The sequence below is a fragment of the Trichechus manatus genome, unplaced genomic scaffold (assembly GCF_000243295.1).
Source record: "Trichechus manatus latirostris isolate Lorelei unplaced genomic scaffold, TriManLat1.0 scaffold00216, whole genome shotgun sequence".
NCBI classification, from domain to species: Eukaryota; Metazoa; Chordata; class Mammalia; order Sirenia; family Trichechidae; genus Trichechus; species Trichechus manatus.
In genome coordinates, this window is record NW_004444152.1 from 3,595,142 (window position 1) to 3,608,736 (window position 13,595).

The following is a 13,595-nucleotide window of genomic DNA, read 5'->3' on the forward strand; positions in this document are numbered from 1 at the left end:
GCCAAATTTTCCATCCTCATAAACAGGAATTCAATGCTTCCCGAACAATGACTACCCGTTTCCCCCTCCCTTCTGCCCCCGGTAAACCAAAACCATTTCCATTCATCTAGTTTCCCTGCCTCCTTACCTTCTCATCTTTGTTTTAAAGTAATTGTTGACTGTTTGGTCTTGTATAGGTGATGTTTTAAAGGAGCACAGTACTCACAGGTGATATTCATTATTTTTGTGAGCCAATTTGTTATTTAGCTACAAGGTGATCTCAGGGGTTAGTTCCGGCTCGAGGTTTGAAGAATATCTCAGGGCAATAGTGTTGGGGAGTCCTCCAGTCTCAACCAGTCCAGTAGGTGTGGCTTTTTTTTGTTTGTTTTTAGGAATTTGAGATTCTGTTCCACATTCTTCTCCCATTCTATCAGGCCACTATTGCGGCCTTGATTAGAACAGTTGGTAGTAGTAGCTGGACACCATCTAGTTCTTCCAGTCATGTTATACGTATATATTACAACAACAACAAAATAACTTTCCTTGTATTATGTCATTCAGTCAATGTCCTCAAGTATGGGTTGAGGCCCCATTTTACAGAGCAGGAAACTGAGGCCCAGAGAGAGAGAGAGAGACTGGAGACAGAAGAGTCTGTCAGGGAGGGTAGAAGGAGGGAGGTCATCAGGGGCAGCCACGGCCTCTGATTGTCCCTGTCATTGAAGTCTGTGCCAAGGGGCGTGGGGAGGTGCCTAGGGGAGGACCTTGCTCAGTGCTCCCTCTCCCTCCCCAGCCAGAAGAGCCGAACACAGAGGGACAGAGGAGCCCCCCGAAATGTCGCTCCCTGGATGCAAGCCCCGGGTCCTGCCCTTCCTCTGCTTCTGCCTTCTGGTCCTGGCCTGCGTAGTGGGTGAGGAGGAGTGGGGGGTGGCTGTGGGGACCCTGTAGTCTAGTGGGGTGTGAGCGTGACTGTTCATATGGTGTGCGTGTCTGCAGACATGTGGGTATGGAGTTTGTGTGCTTTGTGGGGTGTGTGTGTGTGTGTCTAGGAGTGTTGGTAGCTATGTGTCATGTGTACATGGGGCTGGTGTGGTAGAGGTCATAGGTGTGCATTTGTGTGTGTATAAGTAAAAGAGTATGTGGTTGTGCTCTGTGTCTGTGGGTGTGTGTGTTCATCCGTGAACATGCATGTGTGTGTCTCTAAGGGGTATATGTATGCAACAGATTGCAGCATTTCTATTTGTGTGGCCACACGTGTGAGGGTGTCTGTGATTGCGTACTGATATGTGAATACGTCTACATTTTTCATATGCATAAAACATAAAATGTATAAACAGAATGCATTAAATTTCATATTTAAAAATTAAAATTTTCATATTCATGAAAGCATCATTTAACGTATATCCAAATTCAAGCCAAACCCCTTGCCACCAAGTTGATTCTGACTCATAGCAACTCTGTAGAATAGAGTAGAACTGCCCCATAGTGTTTCCAAGGCTATCAACCTTTACCGAAGCAGATTGCCACATCTTTCTCTTGTGGAGCAGCTGGTGGGTTCAAACTGTCAACGTTTCGGTTAGCAGTGGTTAGCAGACCAGCGCTTAACCACTGCCCCACTAGGGCTTCTTAATGTGTCTACAATATTCTAGGTACTGTTCTAAGTGTCTTATATTTTATGATCCCCAATGAGGAAGGCACTACTATTACCCAACTCTACAGAGGGAGAGTAGTCCCTGGGTGATGCAAATGGTTAAGCTCTCAACTACAAGCCAAAAGTTCGGCAGTTCAAATCCACCCAGAGGTGCCTCAGAAGACAAGCCTGGCAATCTGCTTCCGAGAGGTCACAGCCTTGGAAACCCTGTGGAGCAGTTCTACTCTGCACACATGTGGTCGCCATGAGTCGGAGTCCACTCAATGACAGCTAACACCACCACCACAGGTGGGTCTGCGCGAGGAAGCAACTTGTGATCCCAGGCAGAACCTCTGGCCCACCAGGAGGAATTGACAGCGTATCTCTAAGACTTCATCCACCCCTGGGGGCAGAAAGTTGTCCCATGCCCTCTCCACTGCTGAGGAAGTTCACAGGAGAACTGAGGGAGGGGGGATGTTCCCAGCAATAAGATCAGGAGGTGGAAGGGGGTGTCGGGAGGGGGAGAGGGAGATGGGGTTACAGAGGGAGAACACACTAGGCAGACAGAGGGGTGACAGGCTGTCATGGGCACAGAGGATGAACCGAGCTGACCGATGGCTGACGGGGGCCAGTGGTTGGGGGAGAGAGAAAGCAAAGGCAGGTGGTGAGAGGACGGGCAAGGGACTGCCCTGGCCCCCAGGAGTGGAAGTGAGAGTGAGCCTGGAGGACAGGGCAGGAGAAGGGCTCTGGGGCCCGGCCCACCCAAGCTGCCCTCTGCTCCCACCTAGTGTCCCAGAGCGAAGGGCCTGCAGGGACCCCGAGCACCCTGACCCCCAGGCTGGAGGGGAGTCGCTGGAGCCAGGTGCGGAGCAAAGTGAAGGAACTGGTGGAGCCGATGGTGACCAGGGCCAGAGATAGGTGGCAGAAGTTCTGGTGAGGATGCGTCCTAGCTGGGTGGGGAGGGAGCTGGGGGCCAGGACTTCTGGGTCTCAGGGAGGAGGGGGCTGGGGGTCTGGACTCCTGGGTCTGTGGGAGGAGGGGACTTGTGGCCAGGACTCCTGGGTCTGAGGGAGGAGGGGGCTGGGGATCCGGACTCCTGGGTCTGAGGGAGGAGGGAGCTGGGGACCTAGACTCTTGGGTCTGAGGGAGGAGGGGCTGGGGGCCTGGACTCCTGGGTCTGAGGGAGGAGGGGGCTGGGGATTGGGACTCCTGGTCTGAGGGAGGAGGGGCAGGGGGCCTGGATTCCTGGGTCTGAGGGAGGAAGAGAGGGTGGGGTTTGAAAGGAGTGAGGGGTAGGAGTTGGGAGCAGAGACCCCTGAGTCAGAGGATGCAGTAGTGAATGGTGCAGAATTTTGAGGGGCAGCTGGGGTCTTGGTAGTGACGCCCCTTCCCCGCAGGGGCCCCTGGACCTTCAAGGGCTTTGTGCAGACCTACTATAATGACCACCTGAAGGACCTGGGCCCCCGCACCAAGGCCTGGCTCCACAGCTCCAAGGACACCCTGCTGGACAAGGCCCACAGCCTATGCCCCCGGCTCCTCTGCGGGGAGAAGGACCAGGATTAAAGCGCCCACGGAATGACCCCTGCCCTCCTACCTCCTGCAGCGAAGTCCAGAATAAAGAAAAGTTTATCTCTCTGTGTCTGTCCAGATCCCACCCCTATGGGGCCAGAGATAACCCAACTCACCCACCCTTGCGGTTAACGCATTAATGAGTAGAGCAAGTGCCACCTAGCCGGGGAGGGACAGTGAGGGAGCTTGGAGGGGGACCACGTGGTACCACGGGGTTCTGAGACCTGCCATTGGGGGCTTGTGGGGGACATCATGGCTCCTCAGTTTGGGATAAAGAGTGGGGAGCAAGTGGGGGTCAGCATATCCCAACAGTGTCCACTTACCTGAACTCTGCCCTCACTTTCCGCTTCCGACTCCAGACCCCACTCTATGGGCACCCAGAACTCCCAAGCCCCCCCAGCCCACAGAGCCTGTCTCTCTCAGGGGTGAATTTTCAGAGTAGGGGCTTCCTGTGGCTTAACCTCAGGGATGTCCCTGCCCTTTTGGCCCATACCCCACCCCCTCAGCCTCCCTGTTGGCCAGGACTTTGGCCTAGGCTGGAAGTGAGGGCAGCAGCTGTGGAGGGGAGGTGGATCTGAAGAGCTATAAAGCTGTTTTCTGCCCCCTGGGAGCTGGTGAGGACAATCCGCCAGAGTCCGGTAAGGCGGACAGAGGTGGGGGGCGGGTGGTAGTCAGCAGGGAGGGGGGCCACCCCCTAATTCATGGCAACTTCATGTGTGTGAGAGAACTGTGCTCCGGAGATTTTTCAGTGGCTGATTTTTCAGAAGTAGATCACCAGGCCTTTCTTCTAAGGCCCCTCTGGGTGGACTTCCCACGCCAACATTTTGGTTAGCTGCAGGCTCAGCGTGTTATCTGTTTGTACCACCCAGGGATGGGGCAAAGATTGTTAAGTCAGAAATGGCAAGAACTACCACAAGAGAATTGGTGTTGGAATCACTGGAATGACAGAATTTAGAATCATAGACTCTTTGTTTGTGCTGTTCCCCCTCCCGGGGACAGTTGGGGTTGGGATGAAGATTAAATGAGCTAATGCAGGTAGAACAGGGCCTGGCAAAGCAGAAACACGCTTGATCTAAGTGTTGGTTCTTAACAGTGTCTGTGGTTCACTCCCGAACTGACTTGGTGCCAGCTGATATGTTATCTCTCCTGAGACCTTCCTAGACTACACAGACACCCTGCCCCCTTCCAGAGCACTTGTCACTGTGTGACACTCTGTATTTTCCTAATTTAATATTGTTTACATTTCTGTTCCACTTCACCCCAGAAGGGCTGCTGTGTCCAGAACTTTCCTCGGCACATAACTTGTTGCTATGGAGGTGATGCTGCCACACAGCAACTCCATGTATTACACAGTAGAATTGCTCCAAATGGTTTTCTTGGCTGTAATCTTCATGTAAGCAGATTGCCAGGCCTTTCTTACACAGTGCCGCTGGATAGGTTCAGTCCTTCAACCTTTATGTTAATAGCTGAGTGCAAAGTGTTTGTTCCACCCATGGACCTTTTGGTACATAGTAAAACCCGTTGCCGTCGAGTCGATTCTAACTCATAGCGACCCTGTAGGACAGAGTAGAACTGCCCCATAGGGTTTCCAAGGCTGGAATCTTTATGGAAGCAGACTGCCTCATCTTTCTCCCGCCAAGCCGCTGGGTGGCTTCAAACCTTATAGTGGGTGCTCAATAAATACTTCTTGAACGACTGAATGAAGGAGTACATGCTAGAATTTAAAATTTTTAAACTGGAGAATTGGAGAATGTTAGAAAGTGAGGCCCAAGGATGGCACCCGGCCCAAGTCACCCAGCTCTCAACTTGACTCAGGCAGGGAGGGGACGGGGGTGCAGGGTCCCAGTGCCTGACTGGGTCCGGACCCCAGGAACAGAGGCCACTGGTGACGATGGGGGGGTGCTCGCCTCACAATACCTCCTCAGTATTCCAGGTTGGCTGACGTCATGGGCGCCCGATACCGACACCTCCTTGCCCTGTTCTTTGTACTCCTGGTGTTGGGACTTGGTGAGTGGTCTGCGGGGAGGGGGTCTTGGAGAAGGTGGGTGAACTCTGAGCATCTTCCCAACTCCCAGTCCTTTTCCAGACAGCTTTCCTAACCCCACTCCTTCCCTGCCTAGTTTCCACCCCGCTGCAAGCCCCTAAGCTCCCCAAACACGCTCTCCTCTCTCCCCTCCGCAATGCAGAAGTCCATGGGAACCGCCTGCCCCAGGCAGATGAGCCCGCCAGCCCTGCCCTGCTCGCCCAGGTGCAAGAATACCTCCATGGGTACTGGGATGCAGCCAAGAATGCCATGAAAGACCTGTATCACAAGTCCTACCTGCCCAGTGTAGACGAGAAAGTCAGGTATCTAGCCACCCCCTAGGGAACTAGTTCTACCACATCCAGGACCCAGAATTACAGCCCCAGGCCCTTCCTCCCTCAGACCTGGAAATCCCTGACCCTGGCCCCCTCCTCCCTCAGACCCAGGAGTCCAGACCCCCAGCCCCCTCCTCCCTCAGACCCAGGAGTCCAGGCCCCCAGCCCCCTCCTCCCTCAGACCCAGGAGTCCAGGCCTCAACCCCTCCTCCCTCAGACCCAGGAGTCTGGGCTGCAGCCCTTCCTCCCTCAGACCGTTTATCCTTTCTCCCCAGGGACATGTACAGCAAAGGCACAACAGCTATGTCCACCTACACTGGGATTTTCACTGACCAGCTCTTGTCTATGCTGAAGGGAGACTAGTAACAGCCAGGCCCCCCAATATACTGGGGAGGGCCGAACCCGGGCCCCAGCTCCCCAGCCCTGCTGACCTGCCCTTCCGACCCCGCCCCAACTCCCTAGCAGTTCTCAGTATCTTGTTCCCAACTCTAGCCTGAATTCTTATCAATAAAAGAAAAAAATCCAAGTTATTTGCTTTGATGTGGTTGCTTTTCTGAGGCCTTAGGGGCCAAGAAGGAGCACTGGTGGCACCACGGTTATCATCGGAGGCACACAGAAATGAAGCAGATTTGGCAGCACCCGCTGCTTGGCTCCTAACTGAAAGGCTGGCGGTTGGAGCCCATCAGTGACTCTGAGGGAGCAAAGACCTGGTGATCTGCTCATGTAAAGATTACAGCCTAGGAAACCCTGCGGGGCAGTTCTGGCTGTTGTCCTGTGTTACATAGGATCGCTATGAGTCGGAATCAACTCTATGGCACACAACAGCAGGGGCCAAGAGGGAGGCAATTGATTCAGCATTTACTGAGCACCTATTGTATGCATTTAGCCCTTACCTGGTCAGCAGGAATAAAGAGGTGAATAGCAACATACATAATCATGACAACAGTCAATAGTGGTTGCCCTTCTTCACTAAGGCTTGGCTTTCTCATCGGTAAAAGGACAATTGCAGAAACCGCTATCCTGCAGGGGCCTCTGGCAGTGGTTGTGCCCTGGGCTGACACTTTAAATGTGCCATCTCTATGAGTTGTCCTACCCTTCTCTGACAGACACGAGATGGGGTGCTTAGAAGTTACTGCTGAGTTTCAGAAGGCAGTGCTGAGGTTGGCTGGGACCCAAGAGGCTGGACCTGCAGCGACTGTGCTGTTTGGTGATTCCCAGACATTCATCCAAAGCACAATGCTGAGACCCTACCAGGCCCTGGGGACACAGCGGGCAAAAGACAAAGATCTTCAGCCTCTTATGTGGCCCCTCAAAAAGCCACGTTGGTTGGTCCCAGTTCCACGTGGTTTTAATGACTACAGCTTTGCTGTATGCTTTGTAGGAGTCCCTGGGTGGTGCAACTCTGGCTGCTAATTGAAAGGTTGGCAGTTTGAATCCACCAGAGGCACCTCGGAAGAAAGGCCTGGTGATCTGTTTCCTGTGATCTGTTTCAAGGTCACAGCCATGAACACCCTGTGGAGCACAGTACTTACCACATGTGGTCATTATGAGTTGGTATCATCTTGATGGCAACTGGTTAATATGATTAGTAATAGTTGTTGTCAGCTTGGTCCCCGGCTTGTGACGACCCCACGCACAAAGGAATGATACAAAATGCTGCCCGGTCCTACGCCATCGCCATGATCAGTGGTGGATCACAGCTTTGTGATCCATCGGCCCTCCGCTCACCGGGCCTTTCTTCCTAGTCCTGACAAATGGGTGGTGGCTGAGCATGAGGTGCCTTGGCTGAGAATTGAACTCCGGTCTCTCCTGCATGGAAGGCAAGAATTCTACCACCGAACCACCACTGCCTGGTTAGTAATGTTGTTTTGTGGTGGCCCCATAAGACAGAGTAGAACAGCCCTGTAAAGGGTTTCCTAGGCTGTAACCTTTATGGGAGCAGATTGCCAGTTCTTTTCTTCCTCAGAGCTGCTGAGTGGGTTCGAACCGATGACGTTTCGGTGAGCAGCCGAGCCCTTAACTGTTGTGCCACCAGGGCTTCTTGGTTAGTAATAGTAATTGAATTTAATGAGCTCCTGGTTAGGGCCGTGCTCTCTGTCCCATCCGAGACTATAAGGTGAGGAGTTCCTTGCCCACAGGTAGCTGTGGGGAGAGGCAGAGGATGAGCAAGAAGACCAGTAAATGGAGAGGATCCTTGCAGGGAGCAATATAGGCAATGAAGAAGAGTAAGTGAAGAGGTCAGGGCGTGGCCAAGAGATAGGTGATGGACTTGGGCCCTCGGGAGGGCACTGGTCAGAGAGGCTACATCACAAAGCGGCTCACAAAGCAGGGTGGTGAGAGCTGTCCTTGCCCAAAAATTGGGGGAAAGGGGCACTGACTTTGCCCCAGGTCAGGATGGGAGTAGTTAGTTATTGGAAGAGGGTATTTGGGAAGTGAGGTTCCTGGTGGGGCAAATGGTTAATGTGCCATGCTGCTGACAGAAAGTCCAGTCCACTCAGAGGTGCTGTGGAAGAAAGGCCTGGAGATCTACTTCTGAAAAATCAGCCACTGAAAATCTATGGAGCACAGTTCTACTCTGACACACGTGGGGTCGATACATGTCGGAAATGACTCCACAGCAACTGGTTATTTGAGACGTGGAGAACTGCCAGTAAAAAAAGCAAGGGCTCCTTGGTCTGAGGGGAAACAGTGCTGGGGTCTATGGTTGGAGGGGGCTGAGGCCTGGACTCCCAGGTACTGTGGGTGGAGGGGGCTGGGGGCCCAGACTCCCAGGTACTGTGGGAGCAAAGCTCTGTCCTGGCCCCTCGGGTCCCACGGGCAGGGCTGCTGCTCTCCAAGGCTCAGAGTCTGTATTTCTCCAGTCGGCTTGGCACTGCCCTCTGGCCAGGCTGTCAGCACTATTGGGGCACTTTTCCCAGGTCCTGAGACTGGGCAGCTGGGAGTCCATTTGAAAACAGGAGCCCCGGGGAGGAGTTGTGGGCAATGCCCCCAAATCCCCAGGGCCTGGGAAGAGCCGAGGCTGCCAAGCCCAGGGGGCGATGGGGAGGGGGGACCCTGGAGAAACAATCCCTGCTCTGTCCACTTGCTCCCCACACGCTCAAGCCAAAGCAAACCACTGCCCAGACCAGTTCTGCTTCCAACCAATCCTGGTGTCCTTCCCAGACTCCTCCTTCCTTTCTCAGACCCCCAACCTAGCTCCACTTCCTTCAGGACCCAGCCCCCAGACTTCTCCTCTCCCAGAACTCTAGAATCAGGGATCTCAGACCCTTCCTCCTTCAGACTTAGGAGTCTGGGTCTTCAACTCCTGCTCTCTGGACCCAAAAGTCCAGTCCCCGCCTCCCTTAAAACCGGAAATCACAGCTCCTGGTCGGTGTTGGGCGCCCCCTAGTGGACGTCAGAGTGGATCTGGTCTGTATTTCACTTAGGAGTTAGGAATGGAAGAATTTATTTGGTTACTCAACAGATACGAGGGAGGTCTTTGCAGGGAAGGGGGTTTCCAAGGGGCCCTCTTCAAGATCACAGTCTAGCTGAGAACTGCCTATGTTTCAATAAATCAGGACTGTGCGGTGTATGAGAGTCAGAGGACAGACTGGGGCATTTTGTATCTAGAACTGAGAGCAGAGATAGGTCACAAAGAAGCTGGATATTTCAAAGCCCTTCACTTGCCTGGGCCTTCCGTGGTCCTCAACCTAAATTTGTACAGGCAATTTTGTATTTTTTTAAAAAGGGGGCCCTGAAACATAAAAGCTGCAGACTCACAAAACCTCAATCTTCCCCTGTGTGGGTGCCTTCATCCTATATTCACTTCCTCACTGGACCATTTCACAGAACTTTCATCATTACCATTATTATCTGCAAGACAGCGGGACTGGGCAAGATTTCTAAGGTTCCTTCTTGCCCTTGTGTTGGCCGTCAGAGGTGTTGAATAGGAAAATTAATGACAGACATCTTATTTTAAGGTTTTTCTTATCCACAAACCAAATATTAACCATAAAAAGCCTGACCCACACTGCAAAAGCCTACCAGAAACTGCTTTACAGCAATATAAATTTGTCTTATCCTGCTAGAAAAGGATAGTTGTCAAACCAAACCCATTGCTATGGAGGCGGCTCTGACTCACAGCGACCCTATAGGACACGGTAGAACTGCCCCATAGGTTTCCAAAGCTGGAATCTTTACGGAAGCCGACAGCTACATTTTTCTTTCTCGGAGTGGCTGGTGGATTCAAACTGTCAACCTTTTGATTAGCAGCCGAGCACTTTTAACCACTGCACCACCAGGGCTCCTTAGTTGTTAAATCATTACCTCCTAATTTACATCTCATAAAGGCTCCTGGCTGCAGGTGGGTGAAGGGCCAAATTATTAGCAGTCAGGCCAGAAGCAAACTGACATCCATTGTCTCAGTAAAGGGGGAAGGCAGGGTTCGGTTCAATAAATCATGTTAAGATTAGCCAATAGTTGATCTTCTATATTTTCCCCTCTTCTTCTCTTTCGTTCTAGGGTAAAAACATCACAAAGTTTAGTAAAGCAAAAAGCAAGGTTTTATTGGGCATATGTTCAAAGAAGCAAAAGTAGGAAACAGACAAGTAAGCTGCCAGAGCCATGTCTGCCCGAGTCTGAGGGACTTTACAGAATCCTCAGTATAAATTAACATTACAAATGAGCAAAACCATTGAAAGCTTCATCTTTTCACAGATTGGCTGGAAACTGCTAAATCTCTGTAATTCTACATTTTAAATTGTCTTACTTAACAATCATTGGTACGGGCTTCAGTAACGACAATCAGGAGGGTCCTCACTGGTCCAACAAATCTTACTATGCACTAAATGCTAATAAAAAAAAAGATAAGAGTGTAAAGTATGTGGGTCTTTTGTGCTGTTTATGTTTTGTTTATGTGAAAGTTTCCCTAAAAGGTGTTTTCCAAGATAGTCCTATGTATTGTCTTTATACCTCAGGGCCCAGTTGATGTGTCTTTGTGAGTACAGCTCCAGCTGGGTCACATTCTAGGACAGGAAATAATGACTCCAATGTTATCTCCTAAGTCACTTTATGGAGCCCTGGTGGCATAGCGCTTAAGAGCTCAGCTGCTAACCAGTTCGAATCCACCAGCGGCTCCTTGGAAACTCTGCAGGGCAGTTCTACTCTGTCCTATAGGGTCGCTATGAGTCAGAATCGACTCGACGGCAGTGGGTAAGTCACTGTATAGCCTCACTGTACCTAGCTTCTTTGAGTCATTTGCTTTTTCTGGAATCAAAATGGTGTCCCTATATGCATATGGAAACCCTGGTGGCATAGTGGTTAAGAGCTATGACTGCTAACCAAAAGGTTGGCAGTTTGAATCCACCAGGTGCTCCTTGGAAACTATGGGGCAGTTCTACTCCATCCTATAGGGTCGCTATGAGTAGGAATTGATGGCAACCGGCTTGGGCTTGGCATATGCATGTAGAATAATTGCTCATAATAAACCTTATGTTCAAATTTCGGTGAGTTTTTATTATTTTTAACAGAGGTAAGTACATCAATTACCTTCTGCACTCGGAACCTCATCCTTTCACTCAGCAATCATGCCCTGGGCAGTACTGGAGACCTAGCAGTGACCACGACAGCCCTGGCCCTGCCCACATAGGGGAGGACACCCACCTATCCGTGGAAGTGGCCACACAAAGTGGTCAGGGATTGGGTTGGGAAGCCCAAGGGTCTGGGGGAGCTGAGAGGGATCCAGTTTTGGGAGGAGGAGCAGGGAAAGCTTCCTGGAGAAGGGGATATTACTAAGGGCTGAGACCTAGAGGAAAGTGGAGGAAAGAGTAAAATGACAGAGTACAGTTCTACTCTGACACGCATGGAGTCACCATGAGTTTGAATCAACTACAGCCAACTGTTTGTTTTTTTAAATCCTATTTATAGAAGTGGAAGAAACTGACGTTTAGAGATATGCCCCTTATCTGGGATCATTTAACTGTCAGTAGCACAACCAGAGTTTGAACCCAGGTCAGATTTCCACCCAAACCATTGAAGATGTAACAGCCGCTGAGAATTTCCTGTCCTCTTTGGGCCTCCATAATACCCTTTCCAGGCCAGGGGTCGCTCAGCACATGCCCAAGCTAATAAAAAGTTATGGAGTTTTTAGAACCCTTGAAGCCGAATCAAAGGCTGCGAGGTTTGCTAGAAAGCAGAAACCACTACGGGAATGCGCATGCGCACAAAAAAAAAAAACACCAGACCACCCCCTAAGGCTTGAGGGAGGGGGCTGACTGGGTCCAATTTATAGGTGTGGTGGCTGTAAGAATCTTGAAATAGAAATCCTGAATGCACGAGAAGACTATAACCTAACTGTCTGAGGAAACTATGTGTTACAAATACGGGTTAGGACGAAACGGCACTGGGCAAAAGCTGTGTTCCCTGCGTCGCGGTACGGTGTCCAGAAAGGTACCTTTAATGAGATAGGGGGCGTGGCCCCAGCGGGGCGTTTTGGAGCGTTACGGTGGCCGGAAAAGCACAAGAACATGGAACGGAAAGGACTCGAAGAATCGGCAGGGCGAAGGGAGTAGGATGACCTGGAAAGCTCATATAACTCGAAGAGGCGGGTTTATTTGAGGGGGCGGAAATATTAGAGCCTGTGGGAAGCGCATATGTTGGCTGAAAAAGTCCTGGGAGTTTGGAGCATGAAGTGTGTCTATTACGTGAAAACAAACGGCCTAGGGGGAATGGGGGGGGGGAGGGAGTATGGTGGCCGAGTTGGCCTTTTCACAGCCGGAAACGGTTCGCCCCAGAGGCGTGGCTGAGGCCCTCTTGCAGGATACGGTGGCTCGGCGGGGCGCTCCAGGTGTGAAATCTCGCGCGATCGCGCTGGCGCCGTCGGGGATGGGGCGGGGCTAGCGGTGGGGGCGGGGACCCGGAGCAGGAAGATGGCGGCGGCGCAGGAGGCGGACGGGGCCGGCAGCGCCGTGGTGGCGGCCGGGGGAGGTGGCTCCGGTCAGGTACGGAGGCCGAGAGGGGCCTGAGGGGTTCATCCCCACCCGGGGGGCCTCCCACGGGGCGTGTCCTGCCCCTTTCCGAGTAATCCCGTGCATTGGGGTCGCCTTGCCCAGAGGGACCTTGAATACCGGGCCCAAGCGGGGCCGGGCGGCCCGGAAGGCCGGACAGTGCCAGGAGCGGGGCCCTGTTGCGCGCCAGGTCCTCTGCACCCTCGCGCGGGGTGGCCACCAGGCTTATTGCTCGAGCCGGGGAGACAGTGGCGCCAGAGGGGATAGACTTGTACTCAGGCGCCCTGGGTTCTCGACTCCTTGATTCCAGGCTCCAGAACCGTTCCTAGAGTGGTTTGGCGTTCAGCGTTTTGTTCGCATTGCCTGAAATGTGGGCAGTGATTACTTGTGAGTTTTCTAGCTTTATTGAAGCCAGTTAATCATCGTGGGTAAGGAAGGGCACAGGCTGTGGAGACGAACAGACCCATTTTACAGACGGGAATCCGGGGAACAGTGAGAACTAGGGCCTTGCAGAGAAGGTCACCCAGCTTGGGTTTGGGGATCCATTCCGTGTAGAAGTTATCGGGCATTGATAGTCCAGAGTGGTCACGTCTGGGATGGATGAGTTTTTAGTATTAAATCAGTCCTGTGGGGGAGTTAATCCAGGTTGCTAGTGACTTCTGACCTATTGCCTGCTTAACTAAACCGAGGCTGCAGAGCGTCTGAGTTCAGGCAGCCATTGTCAGGCATTTGGGGAATTGATGAAGTGACAGCAGGGTGCTGTCGACCCACCCACTGGGATGTCACTGAAATGTGGGAGGCAGCACAGGGGAGAGGAGTGTGTGTTGGGAGAGGAGAATGAAGCTGACTTTCTGTGTAACCTTGGGCTGGTTTCTTTCCCTGTTTGGGCCTTTCTTTTTCTCCAGTGGTGAATGGAGGAGATGGACAGGCCCCTGTGATGGGCCACAAAGATGGCTCCAGCCATGTCCCTGCCGTCAGGGGAGTGAGAGAGGAGACTAACATGGGAACAAGGAATTACAGTAAAACCTGCGAAAGCCGGAGCCTGTGTGAGGCAGAAACCTGCCAGAGAAGGAAAATGC

General features: G+C 52.1%; 3 protein-coding genes across 3 annotated transcripts in view; all 3 read left to right on the forward strand.

Annotated features, from left to right (window-relative positions):
* The first annotated feature begins 810 nt into the window (after nt 1–810).
* Nucleotides 811–3,169, forward strand: APOC4 (apolipoprotein C4). The gene is made up of 3 exons (XM_004388830.1): nt 811–886; nt 2,395–2,539; nt 3,004–3,169. The coding sequence occupies exons 1-3, from the start codon at nt 811–813 to the stop codon at nt 3,167–3,169; spliced, it is 387 nt and encodes a 128-aa protein (XP_004388887.1).
* Nucleotides 3,170–5,121: 1,952 nt separating this feature from the next.
* On the forward strand, nt 5,122–5,896 carry APOC2 (apolipoprotein C2). The gene is made up of 3 exons (XM_004388790.1): nt 5,122–5,182; nt 5,362–5,521; nt 5,809–5,896. The coding sequence occupies exons 1-3, from the start codon at nt 5,122–5,124 to the stop codon at nt 5,894–5,896; spliced, it is 309 nt and encodes a 102-aa protein (XP_004388847.1).
* A 6,371-nt stretch (nt 5,897–12,267) lies between these two features.
* Nucleotides 12,268–13,595, forward strand: part of CLPTM1 (CLPTM1 regulator of GABA type A receptor forward trafficking) — a 38,128-nt gene continuing 36,800 nt past the window's right edge. Inside the window, exon 1 of the mRNA XM_004388791.2 lies at nt 12,268–12,510. Coding sequence (XP_004388848.1) covers nt 12,439–12,510 — 72 coding nt within the window. The 5' untranslated portion in view covers nt 12,268–12,438. The remainder of the gene's footprint in view (nt 12,511–13,595) is intronic.